Source organism: Ochotona curzoniae, unplaced genomic scaffold (genome assembly GCF_017591425.1).
Source record: "Ochotona curzoniae isolate NIBS_2020 unplaced genomic scaffold, NIBS_Ocur_1.0 contig_2210, whole genome shotgun sequence".
NCBI lineage: Eukaryota > Metazoa > Chordata > Mammalia > Lagomorpha > Ochotonidae > Ochotona > Ochotona curzoniae.
The window spans coordinates 5,999,411-6,026,689 of record NW_024465369.1 but is presented as its reverse complement, the minus strand read 5'-3'; the positions used below and the strand labels follow the sequence as shown (position 1 = coordinate 6,026,689).

Sequence of the window (27,279 nt, the reverse complement as noted above, 5' to 3'; positions counted from 1 at the left end):
ACTAATGTGAGAATCTAAGGTGAGAGTAATGTACTTCTTTATTTTCTGTTCCCTTTAAAAACATCCTAAACAATCAAAGCATCTATTAGGATATGTCCTGAGACACTCATCCCATTAATTTTACTAAGCTACAAAATAATCCTCTAACTAGTGAAAAGGTTAAAGAAAGTCCTTTAACACTCCTGGTCTAGAAATAGTCACCTTGGTCCTAGAACAATGTCATTAAGAATTTAAGAGACATTTTCAACACAATTACCCAAAGATTTGATAACTAAATGAAATTTTCAAAAAAGATCAAAGAACATCAAGTTATGAAAAATCTATAAATCGATTTCAAAAGTCTTACACCAAAATAAAATATCTGATGAACTACTTTCAGTATCCTTATTTCTCAAATAATAATAATAATAATGTCAAATGGCTCAGGTACCATAGAACAGTTATATACTATCAAATAAGTTATAATCCACTAGAAAAATTGTCTGTTACACAAACTGGAGGTAGAAAATCAGTAATAAATCTAAAGAAAATATTCAGATATTTCAAATGACAGAAAATATGAAGAAATAGATTATTTTGGCATTTAAGCATAATTAACAACATGTGGAGGTTTTTTGGTAATAAAACTACTGGAATTCACATTTAGAAAAATATCTGATATTTAACATGACAATTCATACAGTATTTTTCTGCATACTCTATATTTCCTGTGGTTATTCTTCTATTCAGAAGTTCCAGACTATAGCATTTAAAAGTTGGCTAAATATATTGGGTCAAATTTAATCAGCACTGAAACTAAGAAAAAACTGATTTTGCTTCAATGCTCAGTTCACTGCTTGAAAGTTTTAGTGATAAAAGTAACAAGGCATTCCAGCTTCTTCAACTGTTGTTCAGATTTTATGTCACAGCAAAAAGGGAAAAGAAGAAGAGAAATATTTAATTCCTATTGTACAGGCCAGGCATAAATGAAGTACCCTGTGCTATTTTCCAAATGACAAGTGAATGCCATTTCCAAACAAGATTAAATTTTAATGCTTTTCTAAACTACTTTTATGTGTCTGATGATACCTAAGATTTCATAAAACAATGATAGTCCTACATTGAAATTAAATTAAAAGTTTTAGGTTAGGCTAAAACTTAACTTAGATTTTAGTGGGGGAAAATGCCAAATTTTTTCTAGGTAAAGGTGCAGAAGTCACAGTATGCAGTTACACAGAGACTTCTTCACTCAGTTTGCAAGTCACTTACCCATTGCTTTTGTTTCTTCCCTTTTAGCGTTCAGAAGGGAAAATTTGAATTTTGCTCGAACTTCACTTTTGGGGCAGCTGACTAAAAGCAAATATAAGGACAAGTAGTCTTTACTTTCATCATCTAATCCCTTTGGATTTACCCTCAGGCACCTAAAATAAAACAATAGGCTCACTTGGAGTAATATAATACTTGAAGCATTCAAACAAAGAGGCAATACCAAAATCATTTGTCAATTATTATCACCAACAATACTCCTGCCAACCTCCCCACAGTTCTTTACAATTCTCCATTATATTAGTAGCTTATACCAAGCTACTCAAAAATTACACTTTATTTCAGGAAGAATAAAACAAAGCCATAAATAGATTATGATCACACCAAAAAACAAAAGAATCTTACCATTTCATTTTGTCATTTGGGCCAGATGAGAATGTTGAACTTTTTAACACTTCACCCATTTCTTCCCGACAAAAACTGAAGTTATTAATGGTCCACATGTAGGAAAATTTTACTACTTTAACCTAAGGAATTCAGAAAACCACGATTACAAAAAATTACGAATCTATGCTTTTAACTTAACACACATTATACAACATCCTATGCTCTATTCTTCTAACCCCATAACTATGTCATAGTGTTTCTCAGTACTATTCTCAAAATCAAACAGTAAAGTTTTAAATTGACTTAGAGTAAGAAACTTAAACAGTGTGTACCTGTGTGTAACACCAGCTTTCTGCTATTGGACCAGTAGACATTTCTCCAGGCAGAGGTGGGGTTGGTTCTCGAGACATTGCCACTTTTATTTTTATTCTAATTTTTTTTGGGGATTTATATAATATCTCACAGTTGAGTATTGCACCTACAAAGAAAAGAAGCAATTTACAGATAAACTCAATTGATTGGTCCAGTAATTATGGGAACTCAAATTTTAAACCATCATGAAACAATTACTGTCTCAAGCTGGATTGTGGGAGAATCTGTGAGGATTTCAAATAATTGTAAAGAAATTAAACCAATAAATAAATAAACAACAGGCAAATTCATCACACTTAAAATCTAAACAAAATTTAAGACATTATTTTGTCAAAGCATATTTTCCAATTTATCATGAATCAACAAATAATCTAATTTCAAAGCACGATTATTCATGAAAATTGAATAGCAATGTGATTTAACTTCCTTATCAATGATTAGTATATTCAATAAGGAAAGACAGACTGCAAAGTCAGAAATATAATATTATTTATTCATCTGTCAGAAGTATTCAACAAGTAAAGCATGGATTTTGATACCATAGGTAAGAGTGACACAGTTTTGCACTCAAGTCTACATCTGCCTCAAACTGGTGAGACAACAAAGTGCTTCCTGTGGAGAAGTATAACATTATACATTTCCTTCCCAAGTACTGTTCTTACCATATCTATTTTGATGTATAATGCATAATTAACCCATAATATGGCCAGCCTATTAGTAAGCAGATGATACTATCTTGTAACATGGGAAGTTCATAAACGAGAGTTATATCAGTAGTGTACTTTGTAAAGGGGCAATGGAATTTCAAGAGTGTATTCCTACTTATGTTCTTCAGTTTCACCATACATGTTAGTGAAACAAACTGAGCAAAGTTAGAAATTGTAATAAGTTAAATAAAAAGCAAACAAGAGGTTGGAGTCATTGCTATTCAATGACCACAAATTCTTCAACTAGACAGGAGGGAGACTGCTTTAGATAGGGTAATCAGTTAAGGCTTCTCTGAAGAGAATATGTGAGATGAGGATTGAAACATAATAACAGCAAAGACAAGTCAAGGAAAAATGTCTGTAGAGTAGGTAAAAGAATAGCAAGTGCAAGTGCCCCAAAGCAGGAGAAAATTGGAGTAACACTTCAGGAAGAAACGAGCATGTTTGACTGATGTCACTGACTTTAAGTAAGGAGAAAACAGTATAATCAGATGGTGGTAAGATCAGAATGACAGCTTTCAGGAAATAAATATAGGGAAAAATAAAAGCAATAAAACGAAATTAGGCTATTGTATTAATAATACAAATAAATAAATCTTAAAAAAGAATACTATGATGAGAGATAACAATGACAAAACATAATATGCCAGCAGAGATGGAGAAAATTATCCACTGACTGAAAAACAAAATACTTTAGAGTCAATAGAATTTGTGATTACAAATTTAGTTATATAACAGGATTGAAACAGAAGAAAGGAGAAGTCAAGGACAGGTCCTACCTCAAGACCTGAGCAACTTGGAGGGTGGCAATGTTATATGCTAAGATGGGAAAGACAGGGACAAGAACAGTAATTTTGAGGGAGTAAAGAGTTAGTTTTCAACAATGACAAATGAAACATCAGAAAACACTCATATAAAACAATTTTTCTTTGTTGCTGCTAAGACTTACTTATTTAACTTTAAAAGTTAAAGTTACAGAGAGAGGGAGAGACAGAGATATTTTTCATCTGTGAGTTCATTCCCCAAATGTCCACTACAGCCAGAGCTGGGCTGGTCTGAAGCTGGAAGCCAGGAGAATCTTCTGGTTCCCCCAACTTGGGCTTGCGGCCAAAGCCTTGGGCCATCCATTGCTGTTTTCCCAGGTCATTAACAACTAGGGAGATGGATCAGATATGGAGCAGACAGGATTGGAACTGGCACCCATACATGAGGCTGACTCTATAGGCATAGGATTAGCTTGCTACGCCAAAGCACCGGCTCCCTATGGAACAATTTTAAAACAAATTCTTTACGATTAGGTAAATAATGACATCTAAATGCCATATAAAAATCCTGTAAGGTAATGTGACCCAAGCACTTGGGCCACCTCCTGCTGCTCTTTTGAGCCACCCATGCCACCTTCCAAGGCACATTACAGGGAGCTAGGTTGGAAAAGGAGCAACAGGGAACAGAACACTGATTTGGGATTCTGGTGTTGCAAGTAGCAGTTTAGCTGACTGCACCACAATGCTAGTCGCAAAACTGAGAATATTCTGAGAAGCATTTAAAGGTCCTGCTACCCAGAAGCAGACATTCTGAATCGTTAATGTTCCACTTGTGTCTAAGTTCGAATCCTACCTCTACTCCTAACTCTAGCTTCCAGTAAAAAACATTCTAAGAGGTAACAGGTGATGGCTCAAATATATGGGTCCCTACCAACCACGCAGGAAACAGGGACGGAGTTTCCAACTCCCAGCTTCAGTGTGGCCAGCCCTGCCCAAGCCCTGAGGAAGCTGGGGAGTGATCCAGTTGAAAGGCTCTCTAGAATGCTCTCTCAGTCTCCGCCTTCCAAATAAGTAAAATAACTGTAAAAGTTGAATTACATTTCTAAGTTTAAACCTGGTAAACCAATAATGAGCACTTAAGGAAAGGTGAAGAAAAATACAGGGGAAGAAAGAAAGTAAATAGGCTTTTGAAGATAACGACATTTATCTACTCTGAACAAGAATTCCTTGTTTCTACATTAAAAAAATAGATTATGATCTTTAGTACTTCCAACTGTCTGCATTTTGAATTACTTTCTTTTTTTTTTTTTTTAAAGATTTATTTTTTTATTATTTTTTCATTGGAAAGGCGGATATACAGAGAGGAGAGACAGAGAGGAAGATCTTCCATCCGATGATTCACTCCCCAAGTGAGCCCAACGGGCCGATACTATGCCGATCCAAAGCCAGGAGCCTCTTCCGGGTCTCCCACGCGGGTGCAGGTTCCCAAAGCTTTGGGCTGTCCTCGACTGCTTTCCCGGCCCACAGGCAGGGAGCTGGAAGGGAAGCGGGGCTGCCGGGATTAGAACCGGCGCCCATATGGGATCCCGGGCGTGCAAGGCGAGGGACCTTTAACCACTTGCGCCACCGCGCTGGGCCCTATTTACTTTTATTTGAAAAGACACCGTGCAGTTGTAGTCACAATGGTTAAAATCAGTAATAAGTGTGGTTGCTGGGGTCTCTGTTGATTTTTCAATTTTTGTGTTTAAAGCCTAGCTAGCAAAGCTATAGGGTACCCTCTTCCATTCAAACTGACTTATCTACTTTTAGCCAATAAATCCTAATTTATTTGGCTTAATTCAATTTCCTTCAGTTCCAAATCAAGTCCAATCCCTCTATCAGCATAGCTTCTGGCTAATTTTGCTATCTTCAGGCTGTTAAAATCATTCTTGCTGTCTACAGAACTGTGCAGGGAAGCAGGAGTAGACATATGAACTGGATGTTTCTCTTAAGTAAAGTCACAGTAAATTAAATTAAAGTACTAAAAAAGGAATGACTGACTATTAGAGTTATCTGGTTAGAAAATTTCTAGTCACACACGAGAGGGTCCTGTCCAATACTGCTGTCAGTGACTCTGACAGAAAAACAATCCATGGATTGTACATTCATTGGTTATATCACAATGTCTTATTGCATGAGATACAGGCTGTTAGGGGTTGGAATAATATTACAGTTTACAGGTACTGTTTTTCGGACTGACATCATTTCATTTTAAATTAAGGCAAACATGTGGTATCTAAACTTTTGGGGTTGGCTTAATTCCCTTAGCATGATGGTTTCCAGTTGGGCCCATTTGGCCACAAAAAACTGCATTTCACTTTTTTAAATAGCTGAGTAGTATTCCATGGAGTAAATGAACCACAGCTTTCTTATCCAGTCTTCTGTTGATGGGCATTTCAGTTGCTTCCAAGTTTTTGTGATTATTGATTGTGCTGTGATGAACACAGGGGTACATGTTGGTTTCTCGTGTAACAGGTGTTTTGATACATTCCTGGGAGTGCTATGGTATGCAGATTTTGAGTTGTTTGAGTGTTCTCCAGACTGATTTCCATAGAGGCTGTACAAACCTGCAAGCCCACCAGCAGTGGAGTAGGGTTCCCTTTTCCCCACATCCTCACCTAGTATAATGTTTTTTAAGAAATGCTGTGTGTATGGGCGTGTGTCTGTGTGTAAAATGTGCCTGAAAAGATCTCACTTTTACAAATAGCACAGTTAACAGAGGTACAGTGAGTAACTGAAGAAAGATTGGCAGATTGGTGCACCAAGATGCACTTTGGCATTGCACTGGTAACGCTGCCAGGACATGTATGTAAACATTAGGAGGTTATCTTTGGGTAGACTAAGCATTCCAGTTATCATACTGATTAAAAGAACAAATACAATACTGTAAGGTGTGACAACTAAGTTATGTGACTCAACAGATTCAACAGGCAAAAATGCACTAAATTTCAGTAAGTTAGGAAAGACCCGAAACTAAAAATTGTAGGGGCAACCACTGTGTAGTGTTACGCCAAAGCATTCAATGATGGCATTCCATGGAATGCTGCTTCAAGTCCCAGATACCCACTTTGGATCCAGCATCCTGTTAATGTGCCTGTGAATGCAGAGATGATGGCCCAAACACTTGGGTCACACAAAGGAGACTCAGATGGAATTCCAGGTTTCTGGCGTCTTCATCGCCTTTTGACATCTTGGTAAGTGAACCAGCAGGCAAAGGATACTTCTCATTGCCTATCACTACTCCACTTTTCAAATAAATCAACAAATATATCTTTAGAACTTTTTTTCAAGATTCCATAGTATAACTTAAAAACCTATTTCTAGGGAGGAAGAGAATATCACTATGTTCTTAGAACTTTATCTACAAATCATTGAATCTGCTAAAAAAAAAAAAACTAATTAAAAACTGAAATTAAGAAAAAAGAAAAAAAAAATCACTTAAGAGGTAAATCTAACGTTACAATCTCTGCAGCCACGAACCAATACTGAGAGAAAGTAAAGAGAAGCTGAGGTAATGAAGGACATACCACCTTTGTGAAGTAGAAATTGCAGTATTCAGTGATATAAGGACCTCAGTTCCTCCCACAGTGACACATAAATGCAATCTAACAATTTTAAGGATCCCAGTGGAGCTTTTTCTGGGACATTGATGATGTAATTCTACAATTTACAAGAAAAAACAAAACCTTGAAGAAAACAAAGACGAAAGACTTGAGTGCAAGAAGGCAATTTAAAATATAGCAATTAAGACTCATTAATACTGATGCAAAATACAATCTAGAAACATACACATACACAGATTAGCATCACTTTACTTATGACAAAGGTAAAAATTATACAGAAGACAGACTTAATAAATGGTGCTAAATAAGTCATATGGGAAGCAATTATCTTGACCCTAGTTCACACCATAAGTAATAATCGATGCCAGGCACATTCCAGTTATAAATACAAAAGTAAAGAAATAAAGCTTTGAGAGAAGGGAATAGGAAAATACTTTCATAACTGTAGAGGAGACAAATAGCCTTAAATAGGACATAGATACAAGAGGTCATCTGTAATACCGGAATCCAAAGTTTTTTCCCCAAATATGCAGAGAAATTCTATATATTAGTGTTTGAAATGCAAGTAATCTTGCAGTAAAAAAATGACCAAAAATTTAATATAAACACAAGACAAAACAAAAAAAAGATGTCCACGTTTTTTAGTCATCAAACACCTTAAAAGTAACAACATGGGGCCCAGCGCGGTGGCGCAAGTGGTTAAAGGTCCTCGCCTTGCACGCCCGGGATCCCATATGGGCGCCGGTTCTAATCCCGGCAGCCCCACTTCCTTTCCAGCTCCCTGCCTGTGGCCCGGGAAAGCAGTCCAGGACGGCCCAAAGCTTTGGGACCCTGCACCCACGTGGGAGACCCGGAAGAGGCTCCTGGCTTTGGATCAGCATAGTATCGGCCCGTTGGGCTCACTTGGGGAGTAAATCATTGGACGGAAGATCTTCCTCTCTGTCTCTCCTCTCTGTATATCCGCCTTTCCAATAAAAAAAATGATAATAATAATAAAAATAAATCTTTAAAAAAAAAGTAACAACATGATACCACTATTATAATAGAATGGCTAAAACAAAAATGGTTAAGTATGTGTTGATAGAAGAACTGCCTCTTTAAAATTACAATAGAGTATTAATTATAAGCACTGTGAAAACTGTGCTTAATATCTATTAACAACAGAAGAATGTTACAACCAATTTCACTTCAAAGTATATGTAAATCTAATAGAATAAATTCCTATGTTCTCCAGAGATATAAAAGAATGTTTATAGCTGGATTCTAGATAATTATGAAGCTAAAGCAAAAAAGCACTTTTGATGGGCCACAAATGAAAAACAAGTCAAATGTCTACTAACAACATATGTGTAAACAGTGATACAGTACTAATGTATGTAATGAGAATGAACAATCTTTGCCAGAGTCCAGCTCCAGCTGAGTTCAGAACTCAAGAAGGGTGCATGGATGAGGCGCAAAGAGGAACGAAACGGACCACTACAATTCCAGGAACATAATGGACAATGCGAGAAAACTGTCCGTTTATTTATACAGAAACAGTCAAACTCTGGCTAGACTTTTTAGTCATTGTCAAGTGGGTATTTTCAAGGATAATTCTGCCATTTGTTTAACCTTAAAGCAGGATATCAGCTGTCCTAACCCTGAGGCCAGGAAGTTATATTAATCAGCAACAGATTGCTACTACAATCCTCATTCTACAACTTAGTCTTGAATCAGTTAAGCAAGGAAATGCATCAAATAAGGAAGGAGTAAAATATTAAGAAAAGAGGGAAGAATAGATTCCCACTATACCTGGGGACTTAACACCCTTGATTAGCATCTGGTCAGAGGGGGCAGCCGAGACAGCAATAATGAAAGGCCCTTTTGCTAAAATGGTATCAGCAACATCAACTTCCAAGCTCACATTGGTAGTTAACACCAACTCCTCAGAGGCAGACAATGCCTAAATAGTTTACAGAAATCTCAGTGGGGTTGTCTGGTGTCCTTGCAAAAGGAGGTGAAGCTGCATTCAGGTGGTTGTAGAGACACCCGCAGGGCCCTGCCGTACAGTACAGCAGGAAATTCCTTGTGGCCCTGCCTGCAAAGGAACAATACTCTTCACACCTTCCTGTCTTCCACACCCACCACACGGACCCCAGCAAATCTTAAAATAGACTGCATCAGTAAATCTCATATATATTACAGAACATTCAGACATAAAACAGTGCGTGCTATATGATGCATTATCTACAAAGCTGTAAAATTAGCTTACTATAAAAAGTCAGACCTATAAAACTGTGTCACATAATGCAATGTAATTAATTAAATTTTAAAAATGTACATTCTAAAAAAAAAAAGTCAGGTATTATTGGACCCGGTGCAATAGCATAGTGGTTAAAACCTTTGCCTTGAACCTGCCGTATGAGCGCCGGTTCTAATCCCAGCAGCCCTGCTTCCCATCCAGCCACCTGTTTGTAGCCTGGGAAAGCAGTCGAGGATGGCCCAAAGCCTTGGGACCCTGGACCCACATAGGAGACCTGGAAGAGGCTCCTACCTCCTGGCTTCAGATTGGTTCAGCTCCAAACGTTGGGGCCACTTGGGGAGTGAATCATCAGACAGAAGATCTTCCTCTCTGCCTTTCCTCCTCTCTGTATATCTGCCTTTCCAATAAAAATAAGTAAATCTTAAAAAAAAAATCAGATTGCCTGTGATGCAGGTAGACAGCTGAGTCCTTGGCTGTTCTCTGATCCAGCACTATGCTAATGCACGTGGGAAAGCAGTGGGAAGAAAGCCAACTCCTTGGGTCCCTACATCCAAGTGGAGACCTGGATGAGGCTCCTGGACCCTGGCTTTGGTGTGGCCCAGCCCTGGCCCTCTAAGCTATTTGGAGAGTGAACCAGCAGATGGAAGAACTTGGTCTCTCTGTGATACTGCCTTTCAAAAAAATAAATCAATCTCACTATATTTATATACACTCTCTCTATATATATGTAAGATATATATATTTCAAATAAAAAACAAATCTACATATGTACTATCTATATATATCTATTTATAGATAGATGTATCTATCTATATCTTTATCCATATTATATATATTTTATATATATATATACAAATCTGTTTCTCCTTCTCTACCTAGCCCCACTCCTGTCAATGCCACTCAGCTTTTCCAATAAACTTTATTAAAAAAAAAAGATTGTTCTTCCCATGAGATTTCTTAAGACTCCATCTATTGATTGGATTTGACATATAAATAAACATTTACAAAAGAGTATATAATTTACTGCATTCAAAAGTAATTCAGTAATACAGACTGATCTAGAAAACAAAATCATCAGGGTTAAGAGTTTGGTTGCTGATTTTAGAGTTGGGTTCAATTATGTAGCTATGTAACTTCTCTGGAACTAAGTTTTCTCATCCATAAAATGGGAATAATAAATGTGAACTGTTGCAAATGATTCTTATGTTGAGGAAATATAAAGGAATCTAGCACAGTATTTGCCACATACAAAACACTCAATAATTAGTTCTATATGCATTAACACGAAACACAAACAGACATAATTAATATATAAATATAAATCTCATGATTCACTGCTTTCTAAACTCTTCTTAGCTGGGTCTCCCTCAACTAAATAAATCAGCAATTAACTCTGGTGCTCTCACATTATGTAAGTTTTTTTAAATGTTCTTTAAATATATTTCAGTGCTTTATTTATTTGAAAGGTAAGTTACAGAGAGGGAAGCACAAGGAGAGAGACTTTCCATCCACAGATTCACTTCTCAAATAACCACTCTGGCTAGGGCTGGGTCAAGCTGTAGTCAGGAGCCTAGAGGCACCCAAGCACGTGTGTAATCTTCAGCAAAAGACTATCTTCCTGAAGGTACATTAGCAGGAAGCTGCATTGCACACGGAGAACTCTGTACACCCTATGGGATGCCCGTATTGCAAGTGGCGGCTTAACCAGTCGCACCACAGCATTAACTCAGTGTTGCTTATCTGTGCCAATTTCTGTCATTTAATGCTAGTGATACAGAGGTGCAGTTAGCGAAGGACTTCTGTTGAAAATATCTGCTACTGTGTAAATTTTCAGAGGATTTTCCTGGGGTGATCAAAATGACTGGTAAATTAATTGGGCTGTAGATACACAAGTGAATTCTTATATTAAACTCACCAGAATGCAGTAATTCAGTAAATTTTTCTAAAGATTCAGATTTCCTAACCCCTAAGGAGTTAGTTTCCTTTACTGGTCTTTGGTTTTCTCTTCTTCAGAGAGGTACACTCCAACTCACATAAGGAGAGATGGCCTAGAAAGTAGTACCTAGGGGTTATTTTCCAAGTCTGGATCTGCTACTATTAACAGTAGGCATTTCTCAAACTTTTTTGAGTCCTAAAACATTCAACAAATATAAGAGCTGTATTTTCCTCCCTTTCTCTCACTTCCCCTAATTCTTCTGTTTGGGGAAGATTTCATCAAATATCTGACTAAAGTTTACCTCTAGCAGTTTTGGGTTTTGTTTTGTTTTGTTTTTTGAGGAGGAGGTACACAGAATTGAAATGGATTTCCCTTTGCCTTCCAATTTCTTATTTCTTTTAATGATGGCTAGAAATTTTTACCTTAAATTGCCAAAGACTTCTTTTTCCACACTTTGCCCCAAGCTCAATCTATCATAATTCATTCTTCAAGTCTAATGCTTCATTGAAAGGAACAGCAAAGTAACCAGATGTTGGAAATTACAATTGTAATAATTGGTGAATGTTGTGAAAGTTTGAACTTTGCAATATGTTCCTGTAAACATCTAAAAATAAACAGTTTTTCCCTCAACATTTCAATTAGCATTAAAAAACCTAGCCAGAAACTACCATTTACCAATATACATAATTTCCTATATTTCCCTTTTGAACACAAACATGCTAAAATTACAGTTCCTTTAACTTGTATTAAAGTTATTTTTTCAAAGAGACTTTGTTCCAGGATACTGGAATTGTTTTGTATTTGCCTACTATTTACTGAAGAAATATTTGTTAAATATCTAAGCATCTCAGGTAATAGTCAAACAAAGATTACAAAGATAAGGTCAGAGAGGTAAGTTCCTAACTTAGAAAGATGAAACGGAACTGCCAAAACAGTTAACAGCCTGTTGTCACATCGGTGAAGGATCTAGACAAAGCAAAGTGAAAGCAGTTTTTTTCAAAGCCACCACTGCTGTTTCTGCTCCATTTTTCTATACTTCTGTGAAAGCTGTTTGGCAGCTACATGAGTCAAATGTTACCCTCCTTACTCTCTTCTCCCTTGGTATCATCTGTATACCTCTCTTCCAGTGAGGCTGCCTCACTGAGTCTTCCCGCTTGTCTCCCTCCATAATGTCCACCAGTTTCTGTCACCACCTTGGATAACACTGCATGCCACTAGCAAAGTTCCTTGATCTTTCTGCTTGACTTCACCTAGGTAAGTTGGCAATCTTTTCACAGATGAACTTACTGCCTTGAGTAGTTTAACCAACTCTGAAAAAAAACCTTAGCGGGCCCAGCGCGGTGGCGCAAGTAGTTAAGGTCCTCACCTTGCACACCCGGGATCCCATATGGGTGCCGGTTCTATCCCAGCAGCCCTACTTCCCTTCCAGCTCCCTGCCTGTGGCCCGGGAAAGCAGTCGAGGATGGCCCAAATCTTTGGGACCCTGCACCCACATGGGAGACCCAGAAGAGGCTCCTGGTATAGCATAGGCCATTGTGCTCACTTGGGGAGTGAATCATTGGATGGAAGATCTTCCTCTCTGTCTCTCCTCTCTGTATATCCGCCTTTCCAATAAACAAAATAATAAAAATAAATCTTAAAAAAAAAACCTTAGCATATTATTTGTAATAGAATTTATTCTCATTCTGTCATGGTTTGCATCAGTCAATATCTCATCAGTAGTATTTCCTTGACCCCTTCCCATTTTTCATCATGATCTCCATCATGACTTCACTTCCTTCTTATTAAACCCTCAATTCACAATGCATCACTTTCAACTCTCTCCAACTGCTACTATGCCTAACATTTAATTTTTTCTTTTGCAACTATCTTGTAAATCCTGTTCCATATCAACCTAATCACCTACTCCTTTATTTGAATTCGGTGATGTAAAAAAACTTCTTAAAAAGCAAACAGCAGCTTTGTAAGTGCAGGCTTTCATTAAACATGTACTTTTTAAAGTTTTTTTTTCCAAAGCAAAAGTCATACCAAACAATGAAATAGTTAGTGAAACCCCCAAAGGACAACATTCATGCAACATTCATGCAAAATGCAAAATAAATAGATATAGGTAAACATGAATATACAAATAGAGGAACTATATCATGGAGACTAGCATATCAGGAAGTAAGTTATGTTGAAGTATGCATATCCTTAATAGAAGTAAGATTCCAATGAAATTGTTACAATGTTCCTTGACAGTATGATACAAGATTTCCCACCATTGCCAATACTTACAATGCCATGATACAGTTAAATGGCAGAATGTTGGACCTGTGACTGTTGCTGAAGGACTATATACTATTGTAACAATGTGGAGGGAAATGGTGGAGTGGGGGGAGAATGAGAGAGGAAGGTAGGGAGCTGTGTGTGTGTGTGTGTGTGTGTGTGAATTCCCTATACCTACAAAACTGCCTCATGGAAAACAATAACAATAAAAATACAAAAAGCATACAAACAAAACAAAATGCTATAAAAAATAGGAAGAGCATACAGATTACCCTCCCTGATATGGCAGCTAATTTAACTTAAATACAATTAGAAATACAGTTCTTCAGTGATACTAGACTCAAGTGTTACATGAGTGGCTACTGGTAACTGCTTTGGCAAGTGGAGATGTCAGGACATTTTCAGCATGGCACAAAGCTTATTAAATTTTGCTATTCCATATGCTCTACTTTAGTTCATATACTTTAGTTGTCACTACTTTAGTTCATATAACCTGCTATTTCCCACTGACTCTACCTATTGTCTTTCTTGTGCTTCATGAATCTTGTAGGTCACAGCAATGAATATGATCTATGTCCACGTACTCTAACTGGCCTATAAGGGTAGCAGCATCAAATGTATCTCCTACCATTTGAAGATAGAGTTAGCTTTTCATAGTCATAGCCCACTTCTAAGCATGAAGGTGATCCTCTCCCCCAATACTGTCATTAAGGGAAAGTATTGGTTAGGCTCTAACTGGAAAGAGTTAGAAAAACAGAAGTATACAATTAGTGAATGCCTTTCAGGTTCCACCAGCAGTGAAAGACAAAACTGTGCATGTGTATTTCCATATCACTAAACCAGACCACAGCAGAAGTCAGAATATTAAGAAACCACCAGTATACGTTTCCATTTTAATTAAAAGGAAAAAATCTCTGCAAGCAAATGTTGAACTGAACAGGATGCAGGACAAAAGGCCTAAGCTAGCATTGTCCTGAGCAAAACCAGGAGAAAAGCAGTAGGAAGAGCAACTGCTCCCAGTTAGAGTACGAGGTGGTAGAAAGCTATGTATACTTTCCTATCATGGATCTGGATTCCACAACCCTTAAAGTACTGCAATGCTAAGTAATTGTTTAATGAGAGAGACCTGAGAGTGAGATCCAAACTTCCGGGAATTTGAAATGTGAACTAGCTTCTCTGCTTCTCAAAATAAAAACAATGTGTTAGGAGAATCCTGTATTTTAATCCAGTTTCTTCTGAAATGATATTACGTATGGCTAAACTGGATTTACTAAAATGAAATTACTGTCATCTACCTTTCATTCTTATCTTCTCCATAAATATTTTGCAAAATAAACTTCACAGGAAAACCTGAATGACATCTAAGTTCTTAGGATGAGTGACTAATTCTATGATTCTAATCACCAGTGAAAATCAATTACTACACATGAATACACACAGCAAAAGTGTCTCTCAAGCCTCTGCATTATCATGAACTACTTTGTAACAGGCAGCAATAAAACAGACTCGAAACACTGGTTAAAATGTTGGACAAGAGCAAGCACTGCGGTGCAATGGGTTAAACTGCTGGTTGTGATCCTATGCCCCCTATCAGAGTGATGGCTCCACTTCCAATCCAGCTTACTGCTATCAGTGCACCTGGGAAGGCAGTGGGTGATGGTCCTGGGACTTGGGTCCCTGTCAAAAACCTTAGTTTTCACCACATAATTTGATAATAAACAGATCAGCAACACTCCCTTCTGTAAAACTTAACAAAAAATTCCACAAGTAAGAAATTAAACATGAAACAACATACAGGATAGCAGTTGGCACAGTAGCTAAGCTGCCATTTCTAAAGCCCACAGACCATATTCAGAGTGACAGCAGCCCATACTGTCCCATACATTCAAGGCAACAGCTCAGGTCCCACTTCTGCTTCTGCTTCAGGTTTCTGAAAAGGTGGACCACGGCAGAAAGCGGGTTATGGCTCAAGTACTTTTCCCTCGCCCTCAACTGGAAGAGCAGATGGAGTTCTGCCTACTGCCGGTAAGCCTGGCCCAGCCCTGGCTATTAAGGGCATATGAAGAGTGAACCAGAAGATGGGAAATTTCTTTCTTTCCATCTCTTGTTCTTTCATATATTAAATACATACAGAAACAGCAGTAGCCACACAATACGGCTTAAATTCTCAACTTCACTCTCAAGTTCTGAAAAATAAGTACACTGTATTATGTAGCTAAGTGTTGTCTTTCAAGGTTAGTAAAATCTCATCAAATAACGAATAAATAAAACTAACTGGGTAGACAGTTCACTAAGAACATGACATTCCAGCATTGTGTAATTAAATTTTGGGCCAGTGTCAGACTTGCTCAGCAAAATAAAAGGACCCGCAAAACTTTTCACTAGCTTGCAAAATCTTAAAATCTTTCCTAAGTTTAGCAGGTTAGGCAGAAAAGTACTATTTGCCAGAAAGGCAATAAACTACACTGTGAAACTAATTTTCGTGACTGGCCTATTTTCATTAAATTAAAATTAAACTTCTTGTACATTCTAGATCTAGTCAATTTTCAAAGCAACCAGAATTACTTGATGGGTTTTATGAGAATGCACAGGTCTTTATTTCCTCTGGTGCGTGCAAGGGAAGGGCCCAGGGGGAGGGTGCAGATAAACTGAGGTTCATGGTTACTGTCCGCTCACGCCATAATCTCTAGTCACATGAGGGCTATTAGAATGTCCAGAAATGTTATCTAAATAAACTTTTTAAGAAAGATTTTTAAAATACAACAGCGATTTTTTTTTGTTTCAGAAAACAGCCTATTCAAAATGTAATAACAATTTACACCTATTGGGATGGCTAAATAAATGTAATATCAAGCAAATATCGCAGAATATATTGAACAACCAACCCACTATTTTTGAACTACAAATACACACTGAACTAAGTGAGCACACACACACATAACCCATAACCCAATGGTCATACCATAAGGTATGTTCCAAAAGAAATGTATGAATGTGCGTCAAGAAGCATATACAGAAATAAGAATTTTCTAATAGAGCCCTATACATAATAGCTCAAACTGGAAATGATGCAGACACTCATCAACGAAAGAAAAGAAAAGCTACGATACACACAGATACACATATACACGTATGTATGCACATACATATATATAATCATACAGTGGAATACTATAGATCACTGAAAATGAATAAGCTACTGCTTTTTATGTAACATAAATGAATACATGGATCACAAAAACATGTTTTGGGGGCAAAAAGTCAACATATGGTATATGATGATGTGTTTGTGTCGCACAAAGTCTGTTACACTTTAAAAGTTAATTTAGGGGCCCGGCGCGGTGGCGCAAGTGGTTAAAGGTCCTCGCCTTGCACGCCCGGGATCCCATATGGGCGCCGGTTCTGATCCCGGCAGCCCCGCTTCCCTTCCAGCTCCCTGCCTGTGGCCTGGGAAAGCAGTCGAGGACAGCCCAAGGCTTTGGGAACCTGCACCCGCGTGGGAGACCCGGAAGAGGCTCCTGGCTTCGGATCGGCATAGTATCGGCCCGTTGCGCTCACTTGGGGAGTGAATCATCGGACGGAGGACCTTCCTCTCTGTCTCTCCTCTCTGTATATCCGCCTTTCCAATGAAAAAATAATAAAAATAAATCTTTAAAAAAAAAAAAAAAGTTAATTTAAAATAAAAGTTGACAATAAAAATCAATGAACAAGTCTTACTCTTCTGAAATATAAAATACTGCTCATAATAGCATTCTTTTTGCACTCTAAAATTTAGGTCACTTTTAAAAAATCTCTCCTCATGCTATTTTAAAACATTTCAATATTCAGACTAAGAAGTCTGAATTAAATATAATGCAACGTTCACATCAAACGTCTCCCCTTCCACTGCTACCTTGCCCAGTCTCTTCATCTCTGTTCCATCTTGTAAGAGCTCATGCTTCTTTGCCATGTACTTAGTAACCTAGTAGGACAGTTATGAGGACTAAAACAAAGAGAGTCCCATATAATCCCCAGAACTGTGCCTAAGTATTTAACGACTAGACAGTAGTAATACATCCTAGATAGGAGTTTTTCCACGCCAAAGGCTACTTCCAACTCATTACTATAAACACTAGATCTGGCATTTAATAGTTGATCAATTAGTAAATGTGAAGTAAATAAGTAATATTGAGGCCAAAATTAAAAAGGCAATACAAATAAGGCAAACATGGGGATGAGAGAAAAATCAAGAAGCTCCAAGGTAGCTATTCATCTGTTTTTGTTATCAGCACAAATAATATTTTAAAATTTGATGATAAACTGGGCCTAGAACAGTGGCATGGTGGCTAGGATTCTCACTGTGCATGTGCCGGGATCCCATGTGGGCTCTGGTTCTAATCCTGGCTGATCCACTTCCTGTCCATCTTTCTGTTTGTGGCCTGGGAAAGCAACTGAGGACGACCCAAGGCTTTGGGATCTTGCATCCACATGAGAAACCTGGACAAAGTTCTTTGCTCCTGGCTACTGATCATATCAGTTCCGGCTGTTACAGCCGCTTGGGGAGTAAACCAGTGGACAGCAGATGTCTCTCTTTGTTTCTCTTTCTCTCTGTGTATCTGCCTTTCCAATGGAGATAAACAAATCTTAAAAAACAAAAACAAAAAATCTGATGATAAACTAACAAAATCGTGAGCATACAAAGCCTTTAAAATAAAAATGGCTTCAGTATTACCATTCCTTAGATATTGTAAAATGCATTAAGTGGTATGTTTGAACTGAAATTCAAACTTGGTAAGTGAGAATCTAGGACTGGTCAAGTTGCTACTTTGATCACCCACATACCATATGAGGTGTCACATATGAATCCTGGCTCCGCTTCTAATCCAGCTTCCTGCTAATGTACATCATGCAAAACTGCAGATGGAGGCTTAACAACAGCAAAAATAAATCAGATATATCAGCAATATTTAAATATGCTCCAAGAGAGTTCAAAAAATATTCCTTGATTCAAGTCTGTTCAATTACCACTGATAAAATACCCAAACAGAAAGCATTTTAAAATAAAAAGATGTACTTTCAAATTATTTAGAAAACATCAAATTTTAGTGTGACAAAAATCTAACAAAATATGTGTAAGAACTACAGAAGGAAATCACAACACTGATGACTGAAATCCAAAGAATTAAACTAATGGATAATATTCCATACCATAGGTAGAAACATTAAATATATTGTCACACATCTATTTCATTTCTTCTCAACTTGATCTACAGATTCAACAAAATCTCAATGCTATTTTGTGGATATCAGCAAACTGATTCTTTTTTTTTTTTTATTGTTGTTAACATTGTATTATGTGATACAGTTTTATAGGCACTGGGGATTCCCCCCACCCCTCCCATACCCCTCCCCCCATGGTGGATTCCTCCACCTTGTCAGCAAACTGATTCTAAAGTTCACAGAGAGAGAAAAAAAAAAAAAAAAACCAGAAAAATCAAGTTCAGACTGAAGAACAAAGTCAGATGACTGACAACTACTACCCATTTTGAAATTTATTGCAAGTCACAGTAACCAAAATAATGTGTCATTAAAAAAAATGAAACACCCCAGGGCTGGCACAGTGTTACAGCAGGCCAATGCAATAAATGGTCCATGGTCTTGGGAACAGGGAAGACAGGGAGGAAACTTTTGGCCCCCAACTTTGGACTGGCACTGCTCTGGTCCTGGCAGCCACTGGTGAGTGAACCACCAGAAGGAAACCCTCTCTCTGGATCCCTGTGCTTCCCTCCCTCTGTAGCTGTGACTCTAACTTTCAAGTAAGAAATCAACAAATCTGAAAAAAAAATTAAAAGTTTATAGCTAATTACTTGGGAAAGGATGGAGAAGAGATTACAGATACATTTTATAGGAAAAAAACATTTAATTTGCTTCACTGAACAGGCTTACAATGGTATCATTTTTGTTAATCTGAAATAGCATTTTTAAGGCTGGATACTACTTTTTAGTGTATTATAACCTTTCAGATGCTCGTTACATTAAAAGTAGGACTCCTTTACATAATTTATTTAAGAGGCAGAGGAGGGAAGGAGGGAGACAAAAAGGGAAGGAAGGAAGCAAGGAAGGAGAGAGAGGGAATTGGTGAAAGGGAGGGTTACATTCGGAGAGCTATACAGGGCAAGAGGGGAGGGAAAAAGGAAGGAGAGAGGGAGAGAGACAGAACTCCTGACAGATGATTGAGCCCACCAATGCCCATAACGATGGGGGCAGAGGCTGAGCTGAAGCCAGAGCACAAACCAGCTCCCCCACATGGATGTCAGGAAGTCGAATGCTTCAGCTATCACTGTTGTCCTGGGGTCTGCACTGCAGAAAATGAGCCAGGAGTGGGAACTGACTGCAGGTTCTCTAATATGGCATACAGATGTCTTCACTGTTAGGCTATGTGCCCACTTCCCCGCCCTCTGCTTTTATTTTTCCTAATCATTTTTATCATAGCTAATATAGGAAGAAAGCAAACCAACAGATTCCAAGCATATGCACAATGCACAGATGAACAGTTTCAATACTTTAGTTTCAGTTGTACACATAATCTATCTCAACCACAATCTGAAGGAATGCAGTTTTGAATTTGAGAATATTTTAAAATCTGCTAACTTCGGAGCTGGCACTGTGGCCCAATAGGGTAAGCCGCTGCATGCAATCCCAGCATCCCATATGGGCACTGGTATGCATTCCATAGGTTCCACTTTGCATTCAGTCACCCCATTAATGGGCCTAGGAAAACTGAACATGGCCATAGTACCTGGCCCCTGTACCCACATGAGAGATCTGGAAGGAGCTTTGGGCTCCCAGCTTATGGCCTGGCCCAGCCCTGGCAACTGCAGTCATTTGGGGAGTCAACGAGCTAGTGGGAAAGTCTTTCTCTATAACTGCCTTTCAAATAATTTTTTTAAAAATCTAGGTTTATATGAAATTCTGTTTCCCATGTTTATCTTCCACAATTTAGAATACACTGCTAATAATTATTCTATCCTGCTTTTGAACACATGTAAGTCTAAAGAATATCAAATAGAAGTTACACTTATATTCAAATAAACAAAAGGTTTGTAAACACATGCCTATAACATAGTAAGAAAAATTCACAGTTGTTACACATGTATAGAGTTGACCTATGAAAGTAAAAGCTGTGAAAAGGGCAAAAACAGAAGATAAAAAAATAAGTTAAAAGATACCAAAAAGATATTTTTCTCACCATAAAAATTAAGGAAGAGCAATTCACAGGTGAGAATAATACAACCATGCTTCTACAATTCCTCCAAAATGTGCTTCAGAAAACCTTAACAGAAATCTCCCCCACCTTTATCTTAAAGCAGATACCATCTGGAACTTTTATGTACTGTTTTTTAAGATCTGTTTTGACATCATTCTTCCTTCTATTCCACTATTTTCTAGGAAACTTCAACTGTATCAATTAAGTTTTCCCAATTACAGTGTACTTTAGAAAGTGTACTTCAGATGAAGTATGTTCACAATCCAACAGAAATGTGCAGGGACCTTTAGACTCTGTGACATAAAACAACCATCTAAAGAGGAGTGAGGTATCAAGGGACCGTTTTTATCCTACCAAGGCCAAAGGCACTGCAGCTAACCACACGTCTGAGGTTTAGTAGTAGACCCTAGGCAATCCTTTTCTTTCATCAAGGCCTTTATTTTTAATTCTTAAACTTGAGGAAAAAAGTTGTATATACAACTTTTCTTCCATAAAAAAAAACAAATTATATGTAACTTTAGTATTTGTTAGAAGTTGTTTAAAGTTTCTGTAACTTTAATACACAAAATATCTAGCTAAGAAGCAAAAATAAAATACCACTTCAGAAAATAAACACCAAACACTTCAATTTCTTAAGCTATCCAACACATACCTCCACACCTGCTGACTGCATGAATTTGGTGATATTACTCAAAACAGCAAGCCCATAAAACAAGGTGTAACTCCATATGAAAAAAAAAAAACTATCCTTAACTATCATTTTCCTTAAAATGTCTTCCTGATACCTCTATGCTTGCAAGAAACCTGAATAAATCAAATGACAATATTTAATTGTCCACTGTCCCTAATTTGAGTCGTAAACACATATCCAGAATTGAGTGCCTGATAAATAGTATTTTTAAAATATCCTCTTAATTGAATGAACTGTACAAAAAAATTTTTGCAATTTTTATAGAACATCCAGATGGCAATAAACAAATATGAGCACATACTCAAGGAAGTTACGGTTCATGCTATAGATAATTTTATTCTAAATTTAGAATGGTAGCTGTGCCAGATTAAAACAAAACTCCTCATCAAATAGTTTATAGATAAACTGATGACTGAGTCATCCATGATTTTCTCCATGCCACTGAATCCAATGTGTACCTTAATTCCTCAACTGATTTCTCAGCTGCATTCAAAATAGTTAACTAACCACTTCCTCTCTTCATTCCCCTGCCTTGGCTTTAGTGATAAGCCAAGCAAATCCACTGGACCTGTTTGTACTCCTATCTCTTCAGTACCCTTTCCCCAATATTTGAATGGTAAAGGCACCTAGGGGTAAGTATCCTTATCTTCCCTGTACAGTCTCTCCTTAGGCCATCTTATCCTTCCCCTCAAGACACTTAGTACAGACTATGTTCTCACTATTCCCCAATGCATCTTCAATCCACAGTTGTTGAGCTCCAGGCCTATATATCCAACTGCTATTAACCAGCTCCACGCGTACATTCCACTTGCAGGTTCAACAAATCTCAAAACAGCTCTCCTTCCATAAAATCAAACTAAACTACTAGCCTAGAAATAGATTTCTTCTTTCAAATCTAATACATCAAAGCATATAACCTTTACCTCCCAAATTATCTGTCAATTCAAGGTACTCTATCACTGTCATCCTGGACCAAAATCTGATTATCTTCTGCCTCAATTACTATGATAATTAGACTCAATGCTATTCAAAGTGTGGCCTATAAACTAACACTGGTTCACAAAAACTTGCAAAAATTTTTTGCAGCAATCTGACACTGTCAAACTATTTTATTATGTTATTAATTGGGAATTAAAACAAAACAAACTTCACCACAGTAACCTGAAAAGTAAAGCTAACTCATCTTTCTGCTTCTCTCCAATTTGTCCTCCAGAGAACCGCAGAGTAATGTTTTCAATACAAAAGTGTAAGCAATGTATTCAGCCATTTAAGAATCTCTGATGGGTCCCTACTGCTTTTAGGATTAAGTACAAAACACTTAGCACGAATTTTGGTCACTGTGATCTGTCCCAATCTCATTTCCCCCAAGGAACCATGTGTGCTGACATCCAGTATGTACCAGACTGAACAGTTAGAAATTTAAAATTGTTACCATCATTTGGATAATCAGAGGTCATCCAACAGCTTTCAGTCTAAGCATGATTAAAAAAAAAAAGAAAAGATTTATTTATTTATTTACTTGATAGCCAGAGTTGCAGAAATAGGGAAAAAAGAGATCTTCCATATACTGGTTCACTCCCTACCTGCTCCCAAGAGCAGGCCTCGGCCAGGCAGAAGCCAGGATTTTTTTCCAGGTCTCCCATGTGGGTGGGTGTCAAAGGCAAAGTACCTGTGCCATCTTTTCCTGGGCCATTAGCATGAAAATGGATTGCAGTTGGAGCAGCCAGAATAGGAATGGGCATCACAGAGGGTAACTTTACTTACCATTCCTCAACGCAGACTCCTAAACATGATGTATTTAAAAAGCATTCTTCAATGAATTACTATACATTTGTTATTTACAATAATTCTCCTCTGTAGCAGAGAGTTAAATAGGTTTGTAATTTCTTTGTTTAGTTTCTTTACTCCCCAACAAACTTGCTGACATGAACACAGGCACCCTCTTTTCAGTAACAAGTGTCACCAGAGTCTAGCAGAGAGCCTAACAGATGAGCTTTTCAATCACTTGCTAGGTGAACAAAGTCAGACAGGACACACGAGAGTGAACAGGACCACCAATGCAATCCCTTCAATAGCTGGTCAGAGACTGGACTTGGACACAACTTGCTTATCAAGTACTTTACAAAAGCTCAATCTCATTTATTTCCCTAAGCATCCTAAGAAAACAGAGAAAGCTCACTCCTGAGACTGAACTTTTAAAAATAAATTTTTACAAAAATGAACAATTTTAGCTAATGTTTCACCAAAAAAGAATTAGAATCTACGAACAACAAAATGAGGCTCTAAAAATCAGAATGCTTGACTGCACTGTGCAACAGGGGAAGTCAAATCATCTGTCTCTCAGGTTCCTCATTTGTAAAATGGGGATAACAATAAAGCCTCATTTGGAGGATTAGTACGTAATCAATTGAAAAACAGTGCTTGGAATGGTGTCTTGTATTAGCAATTACCATCTTTACTAACAATACCAGCCCTGACTTAGAATAATTTTCTCTACTTGTTTACTGTCATGTCAGTGCAATTCTAGAATACAAAGCAGAAACTGTATTGCTATTCTTTGATAGAGCTTTTCCCAACCAGAGGTCTGCAGGAACTTTAACCTTACTAACACTATTTTGGGTGACTGTTCGATCTCAGGTCAAGCATGGCACATACTATTCTCGGTATATAGAAGCTGAGGTAATTAACTATTTTTCTTGTGTGCCTGGACCATCGGGGTTGGACCTTCCCAGAAGCTATGGTTCAGAAGGGTTATTCTCATACCCAAGATGTCTAGCACAGTAGAAGCCCAGTAAATATTTCTGGAAAGAGTGACTATTTACAAGACCAAACAAATACAGGGCACATCCACAAATTTAGGGAAAAATGAATTAACTTTGGTTGGAGTACAAAAATTATGAAATCAAACTCAGGATTTTCAAATGGAAAATCTGAAGGCTTCATGGAAACTGTATTACAAAAAAGCTAAACGTACTAAATGTGAGGAACCAACATAATCTTTTCATCCCAGTTTCCTACGAACTTTCTGAAGTAGCCATGAAGTACTAAGTTAATGCTAAATGTTTATTTTATTCCACCAATTCAACTTTTCTATAAGCTTTAAAAGTAAGATAAGAGAGGCACTACTTTTCTTCAACTCATGCTTTCTTTTCATATTCAGGGCCAAAAATGCAGAATAGACATTAGGAAACCAAAACACTGAAGTTGGCAAGAATCATGTGGAAGTAGTAAGAGGTGAAAGGTAAAATTTGGCTGTGTGGGGGAGCAAAGGTTATTCTAGGCCAGGAAACAGCATGAACCAAGGTAGTGTCACCCAAAGACGAGGGTTCCTTTCACTGTTGGTATGAAAATGACTTTAGGATAAAGGTAAGAAAAGAATGTAATGTATGCACATATTTCCAACGTAATTAGAACTTCAAGGTTTTTTACTGCTTAGAAAACTAAATAATGACTAGATTTTTCTTGTGAATTCAAAAGTGCAAAGATGTATTAACTCAGTAATGAGAAGTGAGTAAATACATTGAAAACTATCAGAGTTTTAACAAGTGAGTAAAAGTAGGTAAGCATCAAACAAAGGCATTTAAACAGGAATGATGTAACAGGTTAAGAGAAAAATGTCACCAGTCTCTTCGGAAGGAAGGCAAAGTTGTATCACCCCTAAGTGATTCCAGGAAAGGTCAGGTGAGTATGAAGAGGGTCTCCAGATGCAAGGATTGCACTTGCAACACCAAACTTCTAACAGCCTCATGTCCCCAACAAATCTACTACTCACAGTGACTGACTTCTCTTATCCTCAGAAAGAAGACAAAACTTCTAAAGTTTTAAATAAGTATCTGAAAGAGGGTCTAATCTGTCTGTAGCTTGGTAATTTACTTGAAAATACAGACTTAAACTCTCGTATTTTCCAAAGCAGAAGGAAAAATAAAACAATATCCACATCAAAAAAAAAAAGGGTATTAAGAGAGGGCAAAAAAAAAAAAAAAAAAAAAAAGGATAAGAGAACGCTTTCTACCCCAAATTTTTCCCTCTCTCAATTCAATTACCAATACCTAAAACCATCCAGGGAAAGAGGTGAAGATAAGGAACATTTATCAGGCCCTTTCCATGTGGCCAGCACTGCTCTGAGCACTCTGTCCGCCTTAGCTTGTGCAATCACCACCACCATTTCATAAGCCATATCACTAGTCATGCTTTATAGCTTTAGAAATATCAGGGCCCAGAAAAGAACCTGCCCAAGAGCTGGGGGTGAGGAATGGGGACCCACGGTTTAGATCATCTGAACTATTCCACTAGCTCCATTAGGTCCAGAAGAAAGGTAATTTTCCCATAACCACTTTGATTCCCAGTCCAAGAAATGCTGAATTCAATTTTTAAACTAGCAGCAGGAAGATGGAGACATTACAATGGACCAAACTAGATTTAGAGCAAAAATCGCAGGCGCCTCCTAAGGATGGTTGAACCAGTATCCACAGTCATGGAAGGTAAAGAAGCAAAAAGTTAGGCTAAGCAAGGTGAATTCTACTTCCACTGGGCGCTGTAATTGTTTTGAAGGAGAAAATTCCACCAATTCTTTCCCTTCAGGTCTGTCATCACTCAAATATGCAGACTGTAAAGGAAAAACTAGGGGGAAAATAGGTAAGAAGCAGGAGATGACAAAGGGAAAGTCCAGATATGGAGATTTCAGTCCTTGGGCCCTGAACCACAGGGTGAGCCTACCGTGGCCTGGGTAAATGCGAAGAAGCAGGTGTGGGGAGGCAAGCAGGATGTGCTGGGCGCTAGGGAGGATTGGGGCACTGGGCGCGGGGCAGGTCCTGGGGTGGTCGGTGGAGCCGAGCCCACTCTCACCAGGAAGTGGGTGGGCAGGGCCGGGAGCCCCGGGGCTCGGGGAAGGCGTTCTCCATATGGCAACACTCCCGCTGGGGAGGGAGACCGATCTAAGAGATGGGATGGGGGTGACCGTGCAAGTAGATGTACAGGGACCTCGCTGGAGGGACACCAGCCAGGCAGAAAGCCGGGGGCGAGGCCGTGCGGGGCACTAAGTGGGGGTCCCGGCAGGCGGAAGCCAGGACATGCAGCAGGAACTGGAGGCATCCCCGGAGCGAGCGGCGAGGCCAAGGGGGCGGCAGGGCGGTCCAGGGCGGAGGCGGGAGAAGGCCGCTGGGGACCCCGGGGCCGCGGCGAGAGGACACCCAGAAGGGAAGGAGGCCTCCGCCGCCGGCGACACGGGGAGGCCGGGCGCGGGAGCGAGCGCGCTGGGCCGCGCGGGGACCGGGGACCGGGGACCCGGGAGCGGCACCTACCCGGACACGCGGGGCGGCGGCGAGCAGTCCCAGCGACGGCTCCTCTCCCGGGGCGGCGGAGGCGGCGGGGGCCGCGGCGGCCCCAGGAGCCGAGGCTGCGGCGGCTGAAGCGGCAGGGGCGATGGCGGCGAGTCGCTGTGGCGGCCGCCTCTGCCGACCCGCATCCCTCCTCTGCCCGGTCCGCCCTCCTTCCCTATCCAGCGCCTTTTCCTAAACTTCTTTTCCGGGATAAACAAACCCGCCGCCAGGGGCGGCCGCCTCCGCCGCACAGCCCCTCCCGCCCCGGGCCCGTCCCGGCTCCTGCTTCCGAGTTACGAGTCCAGCCCGGGCGTCCCCTAGCCACCCTCGAGGCCGCGATCGCGCGTGCGCGGCGGCGCCGGCTCGCCAGGCTCGTCCCCCTCGCCGCGCCGGGCACTTCCGGGCGGGCCCGGATCCGCCGCCGCCCGCTGGCCCCGAGCGTCCAGCACCGGGGGCCTGGCTCGGCCGGGGCCCTTTGCCTTGTGCATCGCTCAGCTGGGC

At 39.1% G+C, this 27,279-nt stretch overlaps 1 protein-coding gene across 4 annotated transcripts in view; it reads right to left on the bottom strand.

Moving 5' to 3' along the window:
* Window positions 1-27,036, bottom strand: part of SPOPL (speckle type BTB/POZ protein like) — a 43,566-nt gene extending 16,530 nt beyond the window's left edge. For 3 of the 4 annotated variants that reach the window (XR_005882994.1, XM_040971519.1, XM_040971520.1), the window contains exons 1-4: window positions 26,761-27,029; window positions 1,965-2,110; window positions 1,651-1,772; window positions 1,249-1,400 (exon numbers count right to left, since the gene is read on the bottom strand). Coding sequence is in view for 3 of the 4 variants with exons in the window: in XM_040971519.1 (XP_040827453.1) it covers window positions 1,249-1,400; window positions 1,651-1,772; window positions 1,965-2,042 (352 nt within the window). In the remaining variant the exon portion in view is untranslated. Of the gene's footprint in view, window positions 1-1,248; window positions 1,401-1,650; window positions 1,773-1,964; window positions 2,111-26,760 lie in introns of all 4 variants that reach the window. The other variant, XM_040971521.1, reaches the window with a different exon arrangement.
* Between the last annotated feature and the right edge of the window lie 243 nt (window positions 27,037-27,279).